Raw genomic sequence first — 14,757 nt, 5'->3', positions numbered from 1 at the left:
GGGGTTGTAGTATAACAGCTTTCTTTATCAGTGCCACGTTTATGAGCGCATAAATTCAGTTTATCTTTATGAATATTCAGCACCGCTCAGCGACGCTGAAGACTAAGTAAGAAATCAAATTAGTCTATTTGGTTCTCTATGAATTAATTTAAAAAAAAATTAACTAGTTAATGTTTTGACATTTAACGATATCATTAAAAAAATCGACGTTTAAAAATACTACATTTTATTTCAAAAGTGCTATCCAAAATTAAAATAATTGCGGACTTTGTCTATGGTTCATAAAGATTAAAACAAATATTTTAAATTGAATGATAGTTACTGTTATTACATAAAGTTATAGATAAGTTGCATTTAAACACGTTATAGAATATTTATTATGAATTTTAATTCAACTACAACTGACACCGAGGTTAAAGTTTCGCAATTTTCCACAAAAGGGACCCTAAAACTATAGTTGTTAGTGTCGTGGACATTTCTTTTTATTTATGCTAATAATTTCGAGTTTTATTTAATTCAGACTCGACGTTGGATATTCCTCGCGTTTTTAAATGAATTTGTTTTATGCAAATATTATCTTCTTAATAAAATTCACGAAATCTCTTAACAAAGCATTTTTTTTTGAGGTTATTTCTTTGCTAGATTAACCTCAAGTTTCATTTGTTTAGTAGCGATGTATTAACTTTTACGAATTATGACTATATTTATATAACCTACATTTAAAAAAATGTCATTTCAACATCCACGCGTATAATGTCCTCGTTCATAACAAACTCATGTATTTGGTAGCGTTTTATAACTTGTACTAGATTGTGCAAATGTTATATTTTGAATAGTAAAAAAATCACAATTTATGCATATTGTTTCAATAACTTTTATTTAGTTCGTTGAATTTGTTTATTCAACATATCATTATTTGTAAATAACTAAAGATGCAGTTTAAAATACTGTATTCAAATCTTAATTAGCTAAATGATTTTGAAGATCTAATCCAAAATCGAAAACCATAAAAGTTAGTATGAAATAATCGAGGCATATTAACACTGCCCATTCGATGTCGGAGTAATTCCTGGTTGTGGGTGATGAATGGCGCCCCGGCCGCCCCCGGCTGCCCCTGGCCCGACCTAAGCCCATATCTCACCCTCAAGTAACCTCGTACAATGTTTTATTACTTGATGAAACACGCTGTCCCGTCCTTAGACTGTTCGCCTTGAAACTACAGATTTTTAGGTTACTATTTTTTTTTTCTCAACATCATTGTTGTGTTCATACATAGATCATAGAATTAGTATTACATAAAATGAAATGTAATTATTGGATAGAGTAATATTTCTTTATAAGCTAAATGTCGTAATAAATTCTAAGCTGCAAGTAATTTGTAGAGTCTTCGTTTTATTTTCTTTAAGTTGCATGATTTTTGTTTTGCTATAACATTTGTTCTAGGCGTTTAAAATTCCAACCGGTTCCAACATGTGGTTTATAATTTAAAATTCCTTTTAATTTAATTAGACCACTTCATGTCAAAAATATTATTAAATTTATGAATTGCTTGGAAAGATGAAAAGTTAGTGTAATAAGGGTGTTAGAACATAGAACTTCAGTGTAAAATTAGAATCGTAATTGAGACACAATGGTAAATTGTCGTGTTTGAACGACAAAATGTCACGCGGCGTCTAGTGGGCGACGTCCGTCTGTCTATCATTACTTATTGATTTTATGATTACTGGCGACTAATGCACGAAACTGTTACAACTGTCTACAACTTTGTTCTTTAATCACGCGATTATACTTGTAAGAAAGTTTTTCAAAGTCCGAATAGGTAATCATGTTTTGTAAACTTTTGTTCTGTTTTAAAGTCGTGCATGTTTGTGTCGGTGTTTTCATGAATAAACAATTACTTCTTAGTATTAAAGAAAAAAGAATAAAAATAATAAATATAATAAATAATAAATAATCAAATATAGTCATTTTTTATATATTTAAAAACAAAAATATCAAGGCATGTCCAGGGGTTAGTACTAGGCTGACATAAGTATATAGTAGTCATAATGTGCTAATTGCGGGCTGTACTGCGAAGGGCCACGTGTCGTTTCCTCGTTCTAGAAAGTTCTTTAATTGTCCTTTAATTAAGTACGCCGCTGTAGCGCGCTGAAATATTCAGAGGCCGGGAATTAATTCCCTCGTTATGTTTTGAATAATAAATTTTATTGCAACTTCGTGCTGTCGTCAATACGCTTGTTTTGAAGTTTGTAATAACACATATTATAGCTTAGCTCAAATTAAAATATGCCATATGTCTTTATCGAATGAGTAATTATTTGTTTATTATTTAGATATTGAAGTAATTTATCGTGAAATGCTTCTTCTTTATTTAAAGCAAATAAAAAGTGTACGAACAGAAGCTATATTATTCATCGTTAATAATTGCAGCTATTAACATTGTCCCAAAACATGAATAGGTTATTAATAAACGTATTTCGTGTGCAATATTCTGGAACGATAACATATCGAATAATGATTTCAGCCCATTAACTGAATCGTCGAAAATTGGATAAAACGCGGTGATTGCCCGCTCGGGTCCCGCGTGTTTGTTAATTATTTTTCAATTTAATTACATTGTATCTGCGGGTGTTTAATTTCGGACGGTTTAAATAATAATTAAAATTTATTATTTCAATGATAATAAATAGAAGTTTATTTCAATAAAAGAACATAAAATATTCAATCGATTCAATTACGGATATAATTCTCAATTGTATTAAATAATTTGGAATTGCATGTGTTTCCTCACGTTGAATAAAATGCTTCGACGGAATGCTTTTGTCGAATGTAATCCGATATTCCCCACCGTCACGCCTCATTCTGCCTCATTCGAATACAATTTGACGTTTTGTGTTTCCTTCGTATTCGCGCGTCGCCGCCATGTTGGCTGTCATCGGCTGTCACCGCGCTAGTGATGGGACGCTTCTCGGGTTACGGTAACAAACATAGGACAATGGGCCCGGAAATAATAGAGTTTATTATGTTGTATTTTATATTCGTGTATTCTGAACCTCAGTAAACTGACATTTGTAAACAATTAACTATTTTTATTTATACTTAAAAATTATATATAATTGCTCTAGCATTAAGTGGAAAAGAAAATCTATGTCAGACAGATTTAGTAGTGATTTTCAGGGCATTATAAATATCCTCTTGGATACCTATGTAAGGGCTATGGCCTATTCCTTTGATCGAAATTATTATCTAATTTACATTCGTGTATTGCTAGCTTTAACTTTTCAGAAGATTTAATCTGGATGTCACATGGATGTGTTTCTATTACGTCACACATGCGGTGTATAAAAGGGAATCTCAATAAAAAGCGGATTAGAGCTCCCCACAACACACGCCATTGTCAACGAAATCCCATTGTTGGCTCGAGTGCTAATTACGTGCGTGAATGGATGCCTTTTGACGACTGCGGACCAGTTTGTTATTGTGCTGACATTGCGACAACCCTTACTGTTACTAAATTGCGACTGATCCTTATTTCTTCGAGAATAACAACTACAATTGAAATTCTTGTTTTATGTAAACTTCAAGCAAAGTTATTTCAAATGTTTGTAACACTTTAATTGTTCATTTTAAAGTGAAAAATAATTTCAGATATATACTTATTATATACTTATTATGTAATATGATACTATTTTCTTTTTTTTTAGTCTTTTTAACTGTAATTTAATTACTAATTTACTCTCAACATATTTAAATTTTTCCACTTAATATTTTTGAGATAAAAGTTTCAAATGTAACCGATTTAAAACCTGAATACGCGATGTTTGAACAGTACACATCACTAGTTTTTGACACGTTGCAAAAATTTAATTTAAAATCGTATGTATACTAAACATCAACCGTAGGGGAGTTTAATCTTTTGTCACAGTCGATGACAAAAGATTAGTTTAGTAGTTTTTGCTTTTGCTTAACGTTTAAAATTGCTCGTCGTATAGATTTAAAGCAGTAAATGTTCTATTGCAAAGCCAGTCAAGTGTCAGCATGATAATAAGGGAATCAAATAACATAAGCCGTGTATAAGCCATGAATAAGCCAGCTCGGGGATTAGGGTGTTTACAAAGCAGGGTGATTGTCGACGCAAAAGTATTAGGATACTTATTGTTGACGTTACAAAAAATAGTCTCTTGTCGTAGCTTAGTGTATGTCACCCTAGTTTTAAGGTTGTCATTCCACTAATAGTAGAAGCTATACTTAAAAAAAAACAAATACTAATTGAAGATCTCATACGGTTTTCGGTTCATGCGATTTTAACTGCAGTTTCTTCTTTAGATGGAAGCTCAATATCGAGTTGAAAGTAGCCTTGGTTTTAAATCCTTAGCTTAGTATAGCTTTCGCTGGATAACAAGCTTTGTAATTTTGTGTCACTGGGCAGGGCACTGATGCACTTTTCTGGCATCTGTTCACTGTTCGCTGCATTGTGTATTTCCCTTTGTGCGTAATAATTACTATTATTTGACAGTTTCTTGTAAAATTCGGGGGTTTGTACACGAGAGCCGGATGTTTGGGGCGTCGGCGACTGCGGTTGAATACGTTGAATGGTACCTTGTTATTTTCGGGAATTGGAGATTACAGTATTTTCACCGTTATTAACTAAATTTATCAACTTAAAAAAAACTTGTACAAAATCCTCGATTTTAAGTCATGACTTATGTTATTTTATTATTATAATGTGAGTCCTCGTCGATCGTGTATTGTTTTGTGTTTAAAATGCACTTTTTTAGAGCTGTCGTAAAAGTCTTTGGTTATGCAGTCGCTAAATATTAGTGTTCATTGCTATTGTTGATTATTTGACCTTTAATCAAACCATAATTTTCTCCAACATAACCCAATAATTTAACCCAAAATAAAAAGTCCTTGATACCTCGATAACGCCGACATTTTAACAAGATTCGAGTTAAAGCAAATGAGGTGGAGAATATCGGCTGCAAATTACGGCGGGCGGGTAGGGTTGCGAGGTTGCGACGTGTTATTTGGGCCCGGTTTAATTGCGGCTAATGTGTACCGTTTACAAATAATAACGTGCGGCGAGGATGTTTGAATTGGTTGTATTACAGGGCCGGAATGGACCGCAGTGGGCCGGACCCACTCATATTTGCTACGTTAATATCGGACATTTGATCGACAGGCCTCGGGGTGGTTATTTTAAAATAATTATACATTTTAAAAACGTTATAGAATTACTGGTAATTTTATAAACGGCATTTTGCTGGTATGTAGTCGGTCTCTACGTTTGGTAGTGATGAAATTTGTTAATATTCAAAACTAGCTAAAACTATGAACAGTACTTGTACTTCGTGTGCTTTTGACATAAAAAGTAGTTACTCTGTTTTAAAAGAGCATATTATCGTTGGCACTTTCATTAAACTTTAACGGTTGGGATGTGCAGCGTCAAAATTAATGGCCAATCAGAAGGGATTGTCAGCGAGCAAACGTCGAGGATGTTTTTTGCAAGTCAAATGGTTCGCCTCCAGCGCACTCGGCGCGGACGGAAATTTTATGCTAATTGGAATTGATCATTATTCTGATCTGATTCTATAGGGATATACCAATTGAGTAGCGAATTTATCGATAAATTACTTTTTACCGTATTAATTTCTTTACAGAAAATTAAATAAATTGAGTTTGAATAACACACAACTCAATGTACATTTATATTAATGTTAATTAAATAACCAAGATTGAATAAGTGTTATAGGAGTAAGAATTAGGAATACTATTAATAGGTAAAGCGGTTAACTACGAAGATTGGAACTTTAATCGAGAATTTAAAGAAATATGCAGTAAATATAATAATGTAAAACTCGCATCTTTTCGAATAACGTAACTTTTACTTTATCCACGAAAGCCTTTAACTTAACGTTAAGTAGGCAATGTCGTTGTGTTCTCGATCAATTTTCGACGACATTAATTTTTGTGAAGTTTTGGCGCGAGCTTCGGAACTGTCTCATAGGAATTAATGACCGGGCGATACTAAATTTTCTTTAAAGCAAACACTGCTATAAATAAAATTACCCACCGGCGAACACAACTTATAGAGTGCGGTTACCACGCGTTTGCGTTTGAGAAGTGCAAATGCAAATGTTAAAGTAACTAGTAGCTAATCTATACTTTTATAATAAAGCGTAAACACACACTTCTTTGTAGCCTAAGATGTCAGCAATTACAACATAGTTTTGAATAATTCTTTTTTTAATAAGAAGCCCTACACTTACGTCACGCTTTAGGCTATATATTTTCTCGCCATTAAACTTAGGGGGTAAATATTTTGGATAAAAACCTTAATGTGGGAAAGAGCATATATGCTGCCAACATCAAGGAAGCAAGCAAGGTTGTCCTCATGTCATGTCATTTTACTTTTATAATTGATAGTTTGACAAATGTAAACAATAAAATAAAATTTTCATAATTTCATGCGGATGAAGTCGCATGGGAACAGCTATCTGACATAAAGTTCTATTGGAGGAGTACTGTAATTTTGTATACTGTAAAAATACTACTCCTGTAAAATTTTGAATATTAGAGAAAGGTATGATGTCTACGTTCACTACGAGAAATCGGTCCGATTTTAGGAGAAAAGCGGTCATCTTTTTATTAATATCTTATATCTTTCTAATTATTATAAGAGCTTGTTTTTGAGTTGACATTTTGTGTTTTTCTCAATGTTTAATTCTAATTTTTACAAGATTTTATCCCGACTTTCCCTTAACTTATAGACATCCGCTAGCTGCGGCGATAACTTACAAATTTAACGACAAAAGCCGCCCCATTTAACGTAAAATACCGAGCGGCGACAGCTCTCATATACGAAGGCTGTAGAGGTCGCTAACGTCGCTACATTGACCTGTTTATGTTTACAGCAATAGGCCAGTAGGTTTTATCCGTGCTTTCCTTTATCTTGTTTGATTTATTTAGAGGTTTATTGATTTCTTTGATAGACACGTGTACTCTAAAGAAGTTAAGTTCTTTGTTTTGATCTTCATATCAAAACGATTTTCTTCTCATTGTTTTTTGACCTGTCTATAGCTTTTCGAAGATCACTGAGTGTTCAAACACTTACTAGAAATGGACATAATTCTAACTGGCTTTGCTGCCAAAATACTTCAGTTAGTTCTATAATATAGGTTGTATGTATGTATTTATTGTGCATATTTAAATAATTACCACTAAATATATTTGTATTGGAATGTGGTGTTAAATATAATTGTAGATAAGATCCATTAGTTCGCTAAATTGTTCCAGCCCACTAAGCTGTTGTCTGCATTAGCGGGAGTAATTAATAGGCGAGTGGAAATGAATTATTTTCTGTGTAAGGAGGTCTTTTTGTGCGCTGCGCTCCTGGTGACTTGTGACCCATTTGTCACGTTAAATGGCCCGTGCCTCGGCCGCGATATTCCTTATTTATGGTTCACAAATCTCAGATACGGCCGACGCGATTTATACGTCTGCTTGTGTTCCTTTTAGTTATGGCTATTTCGAAAATAGATCGATTACTCTCACAATGTTGTACAGAAAAAATTGTTTGAGATAATATTTATAGGTTTTGAAGTATAATGTTCAATGTGTGTAGCTTTTATAAGAATTTGTATGAATCAGTAGTGTGTGTTATTCTTGTAATTATATTTCAATGTATCCTTATTTACCTTAATTTAAAATCATAACCTATGAACTAGACATTAGGACATAATCAAACCAATGTCCTAATGTGTACAGTTAATAAATACTGCTCGTATGTAATCACCCTTATAAAGTTTGTTATCAGCGGAATAAGTAGTTCTGTCTCGTGTCGCAGTAATTACGTACCAGTAGACAATAATAGACATCGTGAGCATATAAATGGTTTTTATCGAATGATTTATCAATGGATGATATCGTTAGGTGTTTACGAGCGGTGCGTGTATCTTCACCCTTATTTATCGTGTCGTTCACTCACATTGGATGTATCGCGCTTGTGATTTATCGATGTAATACTGAGCATTGGGCCAAAGGTCGATTTCGGAAATGTATTGTTAGATTGCTCACATATAACACAGTCTGTTTGTCGGTTTGTTTCATTGATAAAATAATTAATTAATAAATGTGTTGTTTTTAGTTGTTTTTCTTGAAGTAAACTACATTTGTAAAATTCGTGCGTTTTATGACGTCACTATAAGGCGTATTGACTGACGTTACGTGGTGTAACGTTACGTAGTGAAATATTTGCTTCGGGCTCGTTGATCGCGGGTAGCCGTAGCCAGTACATACTGTACATACTGACTTCACTCACACCGTGTAACTTCGAATATAGACGAATTACCTTTGTCAATCATACTAATACTATAAATTTGAAAGTTTGGATGGATGTTCGTAGAGGGTAGTTTGGAAGAACACATAGGCTACTTACTTTTTTTAATCCCACGCGGACGGAGTGGCGAGCGCAAGCTAGTAGATATTACAAAAATTAAGGTTTACTTTACTTTGCAGTGGTTTCTGTAACATGTTGAATATTTGTAGTAATTTGGTTGTTGGTGTTCGCAAGACTGAGGGTCGTTCAAATCGCGGCCGCGTTCCGCCCGACTCGCCTCTCAGATGAATACCCGCAATTAATCACTGTTTATTTACGCTGAGAGGCGCTTGTTAATTCCCGCGCCAGATGAAAAGTTAAGCTATTAAGGCGTATATTTCTACGCCGTTTTTTTACGAGCTTTCTTAATCTTGTTATGCTAGGGTTGTCACTCTACTCGAAATAAAAAAAAAACTTTTGATTTAAATACGAGTACGTATAGTGTAATTGTAGTCGTTCTATGTACAATTTATAAATATTACTAAAAGCACCTCAAGAACAAATTTAAATAAGTAATGCATAAAGTTATTTAGTAAACATTTTAAAAATTAACAATCAAAATAAAGTGTGTATTAATGTTTGCATCATACTTCAATGGGCGGTTTTACTTTTTAAATGTTCCCTGTTATTGTAACAACTCCGTGGTCGGCAGCCCTGGCAGATCTCGAAGACAAATTGTGGCCTCTTAAGAATTAATTTCAAAGAATACACCCTTACAGCTCGTTTTTCATTGTCATAACGCCTTTTTTCTCCAAACAAAATATCACTTTGTTCTTAATTAGGGCCTGATGCTTTCACGCAACTGTTCCCAAGCGCCGTTTATTAATTTGTTTTGAGTTATTGTTCTCTTGATGGATCCGATTGCTCTCCCTTTGTTTTAGTTTGTGAATTTTGATAATTGCGGTATTTGTTCTGCCTTTCTTATGATTATTTTCCTTTTGTTTTAGACCGACTGTTTGATAAGTTTGAATTGAAGAATTAGCAACTGTTTATTGCGTAATTTATTAACTTATACCTAATAAAAAATAATGTAATTAAACACAGAAGTAGCGGTGCTACTAATACTATTTTTAAGGATCCTATCTTCTATCAAACTATCGCACAACCGTTTAGTCGCGCTTTGTTTCCTATGAGGTCATATGAAGGTGTGCACATTACTCAATTTTTAGTTCTGGAACTAAACAGTTGAATGGTTGCTAAACAATCGACAATCACAACTGTTTAGTAAAAGGCGTGCGTCCGTTCTTAATGTTAACTCACAATTAACAGCGGTGTTCCGCGAGATGTCGTTGTTCGAAGCTCGATAACCATTACGAGGAGATATCTCTAGCAACTTGTCACAATTATCCCGGTCACGGGCGTTATCGGCGCGCCCGTCGCCCGATTTACTGCTGCGAAGACACCTTGTCCTTCCATTTAACTGTTATAACGTTGTAAATTAAACTGTTATTGTTCCAGCAGTTAAAATTAACGGTTATTGTAAGGGGCCGTCGAGCGACTGATAACTGAGATGGCTCCGAACGTCGGATATCAATGTTTCTCATGATAGCTGATACATTTATAGTATTTTATAGCGTTTCTTTCATTTAATAACTATTGAATAAGAATTAATGAATTAATTAGATAACATCGAAGTTTATATCAGCATTATGACATTAATTTTCAGTGGTCAAATTTCAGTGTTTCCTTGAACTCCAGTTCCAGTCACATTACAGTTATAGGTTACTCGGTGAAGTTAAAACAGATTTATAAAATGCTCGCAACCATAGATTTGAAAGAGAGCGAGCTCGATAGGAAAGAATTATTGCGCCAATAACACTCAGATACAATTCTCAATGACGACCCAGTTTATTAACGTAACGTTAAAGAAAACATTAAAATATTATAACAATATTGCAAACAATCTTAATATATTCTGAGTATGTATTAATAACGTTTAAAAACAAACTCCAAAATAATCCATCTCCACACTCGGCGGTGACACGGCACGTCACATCAGTTTGACGCACGTCAAGTCGCAGCGTATTTATGACGTGCCGTCGCCAGCCGCCATTTGTAAAACTCAATTAGACGCCGTCTCCGCTCGCCTCGCGCTCATAATGATAATTGATGACGAAATTTGCGAGCTTTTTGCGGAGAGATCCTTTCCGGCTATATTTCTTATTTGTGACGCGTTTCCGTTGTTACCAACGATAAGTTAGTTATGTTAAGGTACTTAAGAATTCAATATCGTTTTAATGTTACCTTTGCTTATAAAACAAACTGTTTAGTTTTGCGTCTTTCAACGGGCGTTTGTCCATTTAAAGACTTTCCATGATGGGTTTTTCTATTCCAAAACTATTTTGTAGTTCGTGTTTTAATAATAATCAAATCATTCTTGAAAAGCACATCTTATTCTTTAAAAGCATTGCAACCATCGTCATTAGCGAACTGACCTGAGGTAAAAAAAAAATTAAAGATATAGTTACTTTTGTTACAAAAATATTTCGAATTCGGATTCAATGGAAACAAAGTAAATATCGCAATCTTTCTTCATAATACGGGCTCTGTTTAATTTGTAAATCGCTTCACGACTGATTAAAAACTCCTTTAAAAAATATTTACGAGGCGACGGAAAGAAAGTACACAGAGTGAGTTCGTATTTTTCTTTCCTCGTTCTGATGCGGGAAATTGAAAAAGTAAAGCTTTTGCTGAAATGTATTATGCGTTAAGTGTAATGATCGAGTGCTATTTCTAAAGGAACTTTGAATTTAAAATCTTTTGATTTAAATATTGGTAAATGATTATTGTATACAATGTCTGAAAATTTATTTTATTAACAATTATCTTTCGCCCGCGACTCCGACTACGTGGAATTAGAAAAAACAAAACTGTGTACCATATGTGTTCTTCCAGACTATCCTCTACGTCTATGCCAAATTTCATTGAAATCCGTTCAGCCATTTAGGCTACAACATCTATCCATCCATCTTAACTTTCGCATTTATAATATTAGTATGATTATGCATGATTATGCCATACATTTTACTCTAATTATGGATGAATTATACAAGATATGAATCAAAACAGGCACTATGTAATCACTTGATATCGCACAAAATTACGATCCGACAAGACTCGGCAAATCATCATAATGGGTAGAGGTTGCCCGGGCCCGGGGCGTAAGAGGCCGGCGATAAATCTTAACACAAGTCAGAACTATGTTATTCAACGCGATTATCTATCCCTTTGTTCAATTTATGCTAAGACACTTTTATAAAATTAACTGTTGCTAGCGAATCCGTCTACGTAAAATAAAAAAGTAAGTAGCCTGTGTTCTTTCAGACTGTCAACTTCAAATTTCATAAAGATCCGTTGAGGCTCTCTGAACACCTTCTAACAAGCATCCATCTATCAATCTAAACTTTCGGATTTATAATATCAGTAAGGTAAAGTAACAAGTACCTTTCCTACAGCCAAAACTTCTTCCCAATATGTATATTTTAAACCTTATTCAACTAACTAATATATGCCCAATTTAACATATTGTTGGCAATTACTCACTTACCGAGTTAATTTAGTTAGTGCTGTAAATTATCGGTTGTCTGTGACGTTCTCGACATTGTTGTGTTTAACATTATGGCCTATTTACATTATTCCAGTACAGTAATCAAGTAGCACTAATTATCAAAGCTGGAACACATGTATAATGTAAGCTTACCCTAGTTACAATAATTGGTTTTCGATTTTTGATACCAGTTCTGAAATTTTATAACAACTTGTATAATGTAAATGGCTTTAAGGAGATTTAGCTTTCCTTTAACTATTGAAAATGAGACTCAATAACTCAGAGTATAAGAACATTCTAATATAATTTTAGAATTATATTGTTATCTCATTCTTTTGAAAGAGAAATGAGGGACGACGATATTTTTGTGTGTTAAGCAGTAAATCAATGGAGACCAATCAAAAGGTCTATAACTCTTTTCTTCTTAAATGCTGTATCAATCTTCATTCGTACTTAACAGTTTGTATTTCTAGTTATTAGTCAATTTACAATGAAAAAATGATTCTATTGAATTTTTATTTCTTTTTGTAAATGCAATATTTTACTGCCAATGTTTTAATCGAACGTTATATCAATAAACAGAATAAAATATCGCATATCGTAAAAGTTTCTCAATATGATATCCTCAGGAATGTAAATTGCTCTTTCTTGGCTATTCAATTTTATAAATAGGAATGTAAAATGCATGAAATGTCGTGTGATAATTATTTGTACATATATATCTTTGAATCAGTTTTTATTCAAGATTAAAATACCTGTCTTAAATTTCCAGGTACTTTTAAGGAAGGAACACAGTCTTTGAATCAATATGAAGAATATACTATCAAGTATAATATGTCTAAAAGGAGAGAAACAGAAAGAAACATCTACGGACTCTGAAGATTATCTGTCTAAGAGCATCGGAGCATTCGGATTATGGCACGCTGGAATTTGTGTCGCCGCGGCAGTAACACGATTCCTTGTTATGTGGAACATGACTGCTATCCTCTTTCTGACACCAGATACAGAATTCGAATGCAAAGAAGTCAAAGTCATACGAAACATAACCTCTAATACGTGCTATGATGATTGTTTGAAATATGAATATTATAATCAAGGATTGCCGACTACTTTGATTTCTGATTATAATTTAATCTGTGATAGACAATGGCTGGCTAGTCTAGCTCAGGCTGTTTTAATGCTCGGGTTACTTGTCGGAACATTTGTCTTCGGATGGATTTCAGACAGGTAATTCATTGTGACTACTTAAGAACTGTGTTGTTCTTGTTGATGAAGCAATTTCTGGTCCTCCCTCTATTCTATCCTATGTTAGTCTTTGTCTATGACTCCACGGTACCTTTCTTCTTTAACTGTTAGTAGAATTTGTTGATGATTAAAATGTTGAATAATTTACGATGGATTTTTTTTTGTTTGTTATTCTAATATGTTTGTTTTCTTGTTACAGATTCGGTCGTCGTACTAGTATAGTCTCTTCTGTACTAATAAATGTGATATTTATGTTAGCGACACCTTTTTCTCCAAACTTTTGGGCGTTCTGTATATTTAGATTCATCACTGGTATTGCATCTGGCGGTACTCTTATTACATCTGTTGTTATAGTAATGGAGATTGTCAGCAAAAATCACCGCGAAGCCGCGAGCTCTGCTCTCGTACAGCCAGATGCGTTATCCCAAGCTTCGTTAGCAATATTCGCGTATTACTCTCCAAACTGGAATGTATACGTTTTAGTATATAGTATAGCGTCAATACTCATTCTGTTAATAGTTCTATTCATACCAGAATCTCCTAGATGGTTGATTTCACGAGGAAGAATCGACGAAGCTGTACAAATTTTAACAAAAGCTGCTCAACGGTGAATAAATTTGACTAAATTAATGTTTTTAAAAGTAGCTTGTACCATTAAATGTGTTTATTTGTCCTCAGGAACAAACTGAGCACAGATAATATAGAAGATATAGTCAAGAATAGTGTTGAAAAGTTAAATATAAATAAGAAAGAAGTATTTAATGCAACTTATTTAGATTTATTCAAAACAAAAGAGTTGGCGATCAATACAACGTGCATTTTCGTAGCGTGGACAATAAGCGGTACTTGTTATTTCGGCATCAACCAGTACATGTCTTTTGTGGGTCCCAATTTGTATGTTGCTGTTATTGTATTGGGTTTAATACAGGTGAGTTACAAAGAACAGATAAGCAATTAATGTAATATGACTATTTTAAACTGTTTTTAATATCTGCATTTTTTTCAGATGCCTGTAAGCCTTGTTTCTTTTTTAATAAACAAATATTTAGGTCGCAGGATAGCTTCAATTGGAATTCTCGGAATTGGAGGCATTGTTATGATTTTACTCATTTTCGCTGAGGATTATTTTTGGCCTGCAACAATTCTAGGATTTGTAGGATTTAGTGCCGTTACTTCAATCTTTACGGTCACTTATATTTATGCATCGGAGTTATTTCCAACTCCGCTACGTAATATGGCATTTGGTATAACTTCAACTGGTGCTAAATTCGGGGCGATGGTTGCTCCTTTTATTGCTAATTTGAAACCACAGTGGTTACCTTCTGTAGTGTTTGCTGGTTTGCTGTTTGTAGGCGCTTTATCTTGTTTGCCTTTACCAGAAACTAAAGGACCTAATTTGAAAGACACGGTTTCTTAATTAGCTTGAGAATTAAACCACAAGACCCACAGCAAGTTAGTAAATACTATCAATGTAAATCTTATAACTCATGTAACATAAAAGTTTAGCGGTATTTGAGGATGTAGTTTCACCGTGCGGTGAAATAAACCACTATATAATAATAAAACAGTTTATTGTTTCACGTACACG

General features: G+C 33.8%; 1 protein-coding gene across 2 annotated transcripts in view; it reads left to right on the top strand.

The window, feature by feature from the left end:
- The window catches only part of LOC106106035 (solute carrier family 22 member 13-like), an 18,264-nt gene extending 3,597 nt beyond the window's left edge, over nt 1-14,667 (top strand). For both annotated transcript variants that reach the window (XM_013286560.1, XM_013286559.1), the window contains exons 2-5: nt 12,697-13,151; nt 13,369-13,776; nt 13,848-14,097; nt 14,176-14,667. In XM_013286560.1, coding sequence (XP_013142014.1) covers nt 12,733-13,151; nt 13,369-13,776; nt 13,848-14,097; nt 14,176-14,586 — 1,488 coding nt within the window. In that variant the 5' untranslated portion in view covers nt 12,697-12,732 and the 3' untranslated portion in view covers nt 14,587-14,667. The remainder of the gene's footprint in view (nt 1-12,696; nt 13,152-13,368; nt 13,777-13,847; nt 14,098-14,175) is intronic.
- Nucleotides 14,668-14,757: the final 90 nt, after the last annotated feature.

The sequence above is a fragment of the Papilio polytes genome, unplaced genomic scaffold (genome assembly GCF_000836215.1).
Source record: "Papilio polytes unplaced genomic scaffold, Ppol_1.0 DF822511.1, whole genome shotgun sequence".
NCBI lineage: Eukaryota > Metazoa > Arthropoda > Insecta > Lepidoptera > Papilionidae > Papilio > Papilio polytes.
Note: the sequence above shows the minus strand (reverse complement) of the source record. Positions and strands in the feature narration are given on the sequence as shown.